The 9,796-nt window shown below is 36.1% G+C and overlaps 1 protein-coding gene across 1 annotated transcript; it reads right to left on the reverse strand.

Moving 5' to 3' along the window:
• Nucleotides 1-475: 475 nt before the first annotated feature.
• Nucleotides 476-1,410, reverse strand: LOC118047237 (monothiol glutaredoxin-S2). The gene has a single exon (XM_035056480.2). The coding sequence runs from the start codon at nt 1,092-1,094 to the stop codon at nt 789-791; it is 306 nt and encodes a 101-aa protein (XP_034912371.1). The 5' UTR covers nt 1,095-1,410; the 3' UTR covers nt 476-788.
• Between the last annotated feature and the right edge of the window lie 8,386 nt (nt 1,411-9,796).

Here is a 9,796-nt window from a genome sequence, read left to right on the forward strand (position 1 = left end):
ATATTTTTTTATTCATGAAATGTTAGAGGCTTGATTTGAACCTTTTTTTAAATTCTAAGGCCCATTATTTCTATATTAGACTCTTAGCTTTATAACGATGAAGCCCTCATGGTCTAGCTAAAAAAAAACTAGTTTGCTAGGTCATTTCACCCACTCAATATAAGAATGCAGGATATTAGCGACGGAATGGTTCTCATTAATTACTCCATCATTAATTGCATTAAGATTAATTCATGCAATATTTAGCGTAGGTAAATTAACAGGATCAATAACTAGTTCTTTTGCTGGCATTTGAATGTCTTGGTTTCTGCTGCTGGAAATTAATTTTAGTATCAGTTCCTTGATGTTTGTTCTTCTTCCTCTGGCCGTATTGGTCTTATACATATGGCCAAGGCCTCATTTAAATATTTTTATTAATAATGTTGATCACATTCATAAAAAAAAGAAGAACAAAATTTAGAACAAAAGGCATTCATATCTTTAAATTTATGCAAACTGCGATTTTATTAGCCAAAAAGCACATATATAATAGTAGCATTGCATTACAAAAAGGAGTAGAAGTACGTAAACCAGCTCTCAGCACAAACTACATATAGTAGCTAATACTCAACATACTTAATTACACATCCGACACCTATAGTATGATTTATAACATTATTGCAAGCTATTTTATATATAGATATATAGATATATGCATGAGCATACATGTATGTTATGAGTAACCAGAACATGTTTCATAATTTATTTGGTTAGTGCCTGATGCGTAGCTAAGTTAGCTCATCGATGGATCAAACCCATAACGCGCCAGCACGTTTAAGCATTGGGATTAAGGAACGATTAAGGTGAAGGCTCATCACCTCATTGGCTCCACCCACAAGTTCACCTCCAATGAACACGGCCGGCAATGTTGGGCATCCAAACCTTGAGAGTGCTTGCTCAATTTCCCTTCCTCTAGGCATCTCATCAAGTTCATGGACAGCCACGCTCACCCCAAACTCATTGAAGAGAGTCTTGATGGTGTGGCACATACAGCAAGTGCTCTTGCTGAAGATCACAACTGGTCTCTCGGATGCCAAATTTGTCACCCTCTCCATTTCCAAATCAACGAGCAAGAAACTAATGCCAATGATCACTTAGCGAGTTAGTTTAATTACAAGCTCGCTAGAAGTCTCAAAACCGATCGAGCAGGAGATAAACAAATGATGTAGCTAGCTAGTAAGGAATATTGTATTGGGCAGTTAAGTTTTTTTTTTTTTTTTTTTTATGAGGTGCTTGATATCATGAGACTCGTTTATATAGGGTTAAATTTGAAGGTTTTGGGTGGATTGGCAATGGTAGCAAAGAGAAAAAGATTTGATTGCGAAGCAAAAGAAGAATGTTCTGCTAGATATTTCGGACGGTTTCTAAAATCACTGATCGATTGATACATGACACAAATAGAAGTGTGACACCACAAGGAAAGTAATTGCAAGATATAGATGAAGAATCTTTCATACGGAAAATAGAGACGTGTCCTTTGTACGGCTGTTTCACATTATCAAAATAATGACAACATGTAATCTTACACATGCAAATTGTTCTGTATCTTCTATCCAAAGTTTGATGATCTATGTATTAAAGTGCATTTTGATCAATTTCCTTTGCATGGAGGCATATGTGCTGAGTTGTAGAAAGAAGTTGGATTTATCCATTTGGGACCTTTCTCTGATTGTGTTAAGATTCGCATCCAATTCATCAAGAATGGATAGGTAAGTAATGGAGAAGAAGGTTAGAGAAGGAACCAGCATATGCATACTCTCGAAAGTTCAAACAAATTTAGCAAGAATCAAGTCCCATTTGCATAATTAGTGACATCAAATCTATCTTCCTTGTAGAAAATTAATTTTACATTAATTATATATTTAGAGTGTCATAGCGCAAAATACAATACATGCACCGGGTTAATAAATAGGATCATAAAACATATTCTATCAAATGCTCTGCATACATGGGAAAAAAAAAGGGGGTATCGAGATGTTAAAAAAATTTTCAATCAAACTTTCACTTTTTTTCTTTTTATTGTCACAAATGAAACAAAATAATTTTGTTTTTGTTTGGTGGGTTTTTCAACTCAACCATGCTGAATTAGAAAGCTAGAACTAGCATATAATAACTTTTTTGGTCCTTGTAATATATTGTTCATGATTTTATCTGTCATAAATAGATTTGTGCTCCAGCTTATAAGTAGGTAGAACAACTTTCATGATCTTTGCTCATCACTTCTCCATTTAATGCTCGCAATCCCTAATTAACAAACTAAATTTGGATGGCTGTGCAATGAAAATTTATCAAGAATAATAGGAGAACATGCATCAACCACAATTTCTAGCTTCACGGAAACTTCTAGACATGCAAGAAATCCTTTTCTTTCTTTTCTGGGTGCTAATGAGCTGATCAGCCTCCCCTCGCTTTCGGGCACATAGTTTTTTCGCCAATTACAGTGACTGTTCACGAAAAGATAAGACTAATGCCGAGAGGTCCCCAACACCATCCTTTCTTTTTTATTTCTTTTTATATTTTTTTTTCATTTGAATTATTTTCTTCAGTAGTGTAGTTATTTACAGAGAGAGAGAGAGAGAGAGAGCTGTGCATTTATAAAAAACACTTGTCAAAGAACTATCTCAACCTAATAGCTTAAGCTGTTAGGTGAGGTCCCAAGATATGATTTATATTATTCTCTAATACACCCCTTCAAGTGAAAGCCCTTTGGGCTTGAAACTTGCACAGGCCCACATTACCCTGTGCTTAATTTTTATCAAATAAATAGGGATTGTGAGATTCGAACTCGTGACTACTTGGTTATCAAGGCTCTGATACCTTGAGTTTAATTAAATTGTTTAGTGAAGATCAGGCACATCGTCTAGCAACATGTTATGATCTTCAAAATATTAAAAAATTTATTGGTAGTTTGACTTAACCTTTTAGTGACTGATTTCTAAATGTAATTAATATCTTTTCATTAATAATGTTTTGATTTAATATTAAAACATAGAGTATGTCTGCTATGTTAAATCATGTTTTTTTTCTCTACATAACAATCATTAATTGTTTGAATAAGATTTGAAATTATTTTTAAATTTCATTCCACATTAGCCAAGGATTTCTCAGATGTTAATATTATTTGAGAATAGAAGGAACATTTTCTTTAATTCTCATAGGATGATGAATTCTCTCTTGATCATTCAAGTACTTTCTTATAGTTCATTTTATACCAAATATTTGTCATTTCATTACCTCAATTAAGATAACATATAATATAATCAAAGCAAAACATTCTCTATATAAGATGACTTAGTAATCTTAAGTTTAAATATCACTAATACAACCATCACATGAGTCTTTCCATAGACCTGTGTGATCTTTCCATATGAAATTCTCATACGGGTCAGTTCAGTGTATATGTCTTATGACAAACAATATTTACATAATAGTTCTAATAATATGTACCTGTCTTTATAGCTCTAATAAATGTCCAGTATTTAAGAGAGCATCGACTAGGAACATTTTAGAAACAATGCTTTGATGTAATGATAATCTCATAATTATAATAACTTTCTAATTTTATTTGCAAGACATTTTTGTCCCATAAATTTTATCTTTATTCTAAATTCATTAATATAATAATACCATGTGTAATCAACTACTTGACTATAAGATACGATATATATTCTTCATGACTGACACTAAATTTTTCAAGCCAAAGGCGTTGCCAGGTCCTCATAACCTAAGAGTGTTTTTTTTTTTTTTTTTTTTGATTAAAATATAATAAAGTTATATACATATCCTCCATAACCGGCTCAATTCAGTAGCCAAGGGCCAGATCCAAAAATGCCTTCAGATTGTAGGGTTACTTAGACAGAAAATTAGCTGGTCAGTACCCTGTACTTCTTAGCCTTGCATATGCACGCATGCATGCAGGGGCGGAGCCAGGGGTGGCAAGCAAGGGCCCGGACCCTGCAAAACATTTTAAAATTTTATATTATTTAATATTTTTAATTTAAATAAATAAACTTTTTACTAATATATATTATTATATTAATTTTGGCCTCCCTGTAAAAGACGCCTCGCTCCGCCCCTGCATGCATGGCTCATAGCCTCATATACTATCTTTATATTAATTCTTTTACCACTGATCAGGAGTAGGAGGAGGGACGAATCCAAAATGTTTATAAATTGAAGAGGCCAAAGTTTATAGTCTTACTGTTGGGAGGGCCATTTCATAATATATAATACCCTCAAAATTGTATAGTTTCAATGGTGATTTTAAATAACTTTTCAAACTTGAGGGCATCAGCCCACCCTTGGCCACCCCTAGATTCGTCTCTCAGTGGGAGATCTACAGCCCGTCCATCTTGAGCTGTTCGATGAACTTCAAAAATCATAACCACAAGATTTTAGCTCGATAACATTCAAATGATGTTATCTCCTATCAACTACAAAATAGAAAGAAGTGAAACTTCTATGGGTTCTCTGATCTCTTTGTAGAGTATATATAAACAATATATTTTTTTCAATCCAACCCAAAGATTATAAATTATTCATGTAAAACACAGGATTGATCCATCTCGATTAAACAAAGTTTTACTAATTTATTTAGAAGAAATGGAAGATTGATCATTATACACAAGATGATGCATATTTATGCACATGCATTATTGCATACGTACATACACTTGGCCGCCAGCATATACAGCAAACGTGAGAGAGAGAAGGAAAGGATAAAACCCTGAGTGTTGGTGGCGAGTGGAAAAAGAATGTCAACTTTATGCACCGAAGATAAAGTAGGAAGCAAAATATATGCAGGCGAGGACGGATCGTGGCATCACATTCACATATTAGGTTTTTGGGTAGGTGAGGTACAGGTCCCTGTGTACAAATTGCTTGATTCTCTTATATATTCCATCCTGTACAAAAGATATATATATACAGATAAAGTGAAAGGGAGAGGAACATATTTTATACCCTTTGCCTTTACTGCATGACCTAGCAGCCTATCTTTAGTAGATACGAAACAGAAAGAGTGCATGCCCTCTCCACCCATTATCAAAAAGAAAAAAAAAATTCTCTCATCACTTTGATTATCGAACAAAATATCACAACTAAAAGGATAAAATATATGATTCATTCTTCACTTTAGGAGTTATTTCAGGTGTCGGTTCTTCTAATGAAAATCATCTTAATTATTCTTAGAGAATTTCTGTGTATGATTGATTACTTTTAACATAGTGATGGCATAGTTGAGAATAATGGAATGTGTTGTGTTGTGCCTTAGCCAACCTTTCTATTTATATAGAAGCAGTAGAACACTGCAGTAACTGTAATGATTACAACATCCTATATTAGAATCCTATTCTATAATATGCCCCTTCAAGCTGAGGGTGGGGGATCAACCCGAAGCTTGAATCGAAAAGTAGTAAAGGATGCAACAAGAAGCGGTTTAGTGATGACATCGGCAAGTTGATCTCGAGAGGGAATAAAACGAATCTGAATTTCTTTCTTGGCAACACGGTCATGGACAAAGTGATAATCCACTTCAACATGCTTAGTACGAGCATGGAAGATAGGATTTGCTGAGAGATAGGTAGCACCAAGATTATCACACCAAATGGTAGGGGCAGAGACTGAGGGAACCTGCAAATCTGTTAACAAGTATTGAAGCCAAATGACTTCAGCGGTACCATCAGCAAGGGCTTTATACTCAGCCTCAGTAGAGGAGCGAGCAACAGTGCGTTGCTTGCCGGATTTCCAAGAAATCAGTGTCTGACCAAAAAACACAAGATAGCCGCCCGTAGACTTGCGATCATCAATACTACTAGCCCAATCTGCATCTGTAAAGCCATGTAGAGCAAAAGAGGAGCCTCGAGTAATATGGAAACCATAAGATGCCGTACCTTTAAGATAGCGTAAAATACGTTTGACAGCGGCCCAATGAGAATTTGTAGGAGCATGCATAAACTGACAGACTATGTTAACAGCAAAGCATATATCTGGACGGGTGAAGGTAAGATATTGAAGAGCACCCACGATTTGATGAAATCGTGTAGGATCAGAGAACGAATGATCCGGTAATAAAATGACTTTCGAAGGGGAGACTGGAGTATCAACTAGTTTGCAGGAAGTCATACCAGCTCGGGTGAGGATGTCAAGAATATATTTATGTTGACGCAGCATTAAACCCATACTGGTAGACTGAACTTCAATACCCAGAAAGTAGTGAACAACACCTAAGTCACGAAGCTTGAACTTAGAGCTGAGTAACTGTATAAGGTGATGGAGCATAGCAGAGTTGCTACCCGTGAGCAGAATATCATCAACATACACCAGGAGATAAAAGATATTAGTACCATCAGATAAGATAAACAGGGAGGTGTCAACCTTGGAAGCTCGGAAACCGATGGAGAGCAAAAAATCACTTAGACGAGTGTACCATGCTCTTGATGCCTGTTTCAAACCATACAATGATTTGTGCAATCTACACACATGAGATGGAAGAGAAGAGTCAACGAAACCTGGAGGCTGTTTCATGTAGACCTCTTCAGTAAGAACACCATTGAGGAAGGCATTATGAATATCAAGCTGATGAATCTTCCAATTTCACGAAACCGTGATAGAGAAAACCAATCGGACAATGGCCTGCTTAATAACTAGACTGAAGTTTTCAGAATAATCAATACCTTCCTGCTAGGTAAAACCTCTAGCAACAAGGCGCGCTTTATAGCGCTCAATACTACCATCAACACGACGTTTGATCCGATATACCCATCTACTGCCAACAACGTTCATCGAAGGATGAAATGGAACCAAAGACCTTATGTGATTTTCACATAAAGCGGCGATCTCATCACATATAGCATTATGCCAAACTGCATACAGGTCAGCATCAGAGAATGCAAAAGGCTCAAAAGAGGGAGAATACGGTACCTGTGTGGAGGTAGAAGTAGCGGCAGCAGAGGCAGCAAACATGGGCTGCAAGAGGAGGCGTTCACCAGCCATGACAGAGGAGAATCCAAGTGGTGATGTAGTAGAGGAAAGCAGAGGAGGCACTACAAGAGAAGAGGGTGCACTGTCGGAGAAGAAGAAAGCTGGACTGCTGGTGCTGTAGAATTTGAAGATGTATGTGGTGGTTGTTCCATTGAAGAAGGGAGGTTGGGAGGCTGTGAGAAAATTAGGTTTAATTTATTTTAGGGTTTTGTGGCTCTGATACCAAGTTGAGAATAATGGAATGTGTTGGGTTGTGCCTTAGCCAACCTTTCTATTTATATAGAGGCAGTAGAACACTGCAGTAACTGTAATGATTACAACATCCTATATTAGAATCCTATTCTGATAGATACATGAGTAACTGTAATGATTACAACATCCTATATTAGAATCCTATTCTATAATAGGCATCACCGGCCTCATTAATTATACTATGTCCTCGTGATATTTAACTCGTGCATGCATGGGGAATCTTTGAGAGCTAGTTTTGCTTCATCATGATGATTTTCTCTTTCTTTTAAATTGATTTAACTTCATCCATATCCATGTTTGATAGAAATTAACATTCAATTATTTTCAAAACTTTATTTAATAATCTAGAACTTTTAATTAAAATAGTTCTTTTGTATTATATCATAATTTTAATAATTAATTAATCACGACTCTTTCCAATTAATAAAATGAATTAAGTATAAGATATTAATGAAAATTTAGGAAGCAAATGTTTTTCTCTGAGAGGATGTGATTATAAATTAATATAAAATAGTTTGAACTTCATCTAATAATAACTTAGTTGAGAATAATGAAATGTGTTGGATTGTGCCTTAACCAACCTTCCTATTTATATAGAGGTAGCAGAACACTGCAATAACTGTAATGATTACATCCTCTATTACTTTCCTATTCTAATAGATACATAATTAACTGTAACGATTACAACATCCTTTATTAATTTCCTATTCTATAATATGCCCCCTCAAGCTGAGGGTGGGGGATCAACCCGAAGCTTGAACTGAAAAGCAGTAAAGAATGCAACAGGAAACGGTTCAGTGAAGACATCGGCAAGTTAATCCTGAGAGGGAACAAAATGAATTTGAATTTCTTTCTTGGCAACATGGTCACAGACAAAGTGATAATCCACTTCAACATGCTTAGTACACGTATGGAAGATAGGATTTGCTGAGAGATAGGTAGCATCAAGATTATCACACCAAATGGTAGGAGCAGAGACTGAGGGAACCTGCAAATCTTTTAACAAGTATTGAAGCCAAATGACTTCAGTTGTACCATCAGCAAGGGCTTTATACTCAGCCTCAGTAGAGGAGCGAGCAACAGTGCGTTGCTTGCCGGATTTTCAAGAAATCGGCATCTAACCAAAAAAGACAAGATAGCCGCCCGTAGACTTGCGATCATCAATACTACCAGCCCAATCTGCATCTGTAAAGTCATATAGAGCAAAAGAGGAGCCTCGAGTGATATGGAAACCATAAGATGCTGTACCTTTAAGATAGCGTAAAATACGTTTGACAGTGGCCCAATGAGAATCTATAGGAGCATGCATAAATTGACAGACTCTGTTAACAGCAAAGCATATATCTAGACGGGTGAAGGTAAGATATTGAAGACCCACAATTTGACGAAATCATGTAGGATCAGAGAATGAATGATCTGGTAATAAAATGACTTTCGAAGGGGAGATTGGAGTATCAACTAGTTTGCAGGAAGTCATACCAGCTTTGGTGAGGATGTCAAGAATATATTTATGTTGACGCAACATTAAACCCATATTGGAAGACTGAACTTCAGTACCCAAAAAGTAGTGAATAGCACCTAAGTCACGAAGCTTTAACTTAGAGCTGAGTAACTGTATAAGGTGATGGAGCATAGTAGAGTTGCTACCCATGAGCAGAATATCATCAACATACAACAGGAGATAAAATATATTAGTACCATCAGATAAGATAAATAGGGAGGTGTCAACCTTGGAAGCTCAGAAACCGATGGAGAGCAAAAAATCACTTAGACGAGTGTACCATGCTCTCGGTGCCTGTTTCAAGCCATACAATGATTTGTGCAATCTGCACACATGAGATAGAAGAGAAGAGTCAACGAAACCTGGAGGTTGTTTCATGTAGACCTCTTCAATAAGAACACTATTGAGGAAGGCATTATGAATATCAAGCTGATGAATCTTCAAATTTCGTGAAACCGTGTGGAGGTAGAAGTAGCGGCAGCAGAGGCAACAAACATGGGCTGCAAGAGGAGGCGTTCACCAGCCATGGCAGAGGAGAATCCAGGCGGTGACGCAGTAGAGAAAAGCAGAGGAGGCGCTACAAGAGAAAAGGGCAGCACTGTCGGAGAAGAAGAAAGCTGGATTGCTGGTGCTGCATAATTTGAAGATGTATGTGGCGGCTTTTCCATTGAAGAAGGCTGGGAGGCTATGAGAAAAGTATTTAATTTATTTTAGGGTTTTGTAGCTCTGATACCAACTTGAGAATAATGGAATGTGTTGGGTTGTGCTTTAGCCAACCTTCCTATTTATATATAGACAGCAGAACATTGTATTAACTGTAATGATTACAACATCCTATATTACTTTTATATTTTGATAGATACATGAGTAACTGTAATGATTACAACATCCTATATTAATTTCCTATTCTATAATAAACTTGAATTTCTGAATTGCAATTTTTTTTATTTTAATAATAATGATAATGATAATAATATTAATAAAGATATTTGTTTATAACTTTTGAGTGAAGATGTTGATTTA

Source organism: Populus alba, chromosome 8, assembly GCF_005239225.2.
Source record: "Populus alba chromosome 8, ASM523922v2, whole genome shotgun sequence".
Classification (NCBI taxonomy): domain Eukaryota; kingdom Viridiplantae; phylum Streptophyta; class Magnoliopsida; order Malpighiales; family Salicaceae; genus Populus; species Populus alba.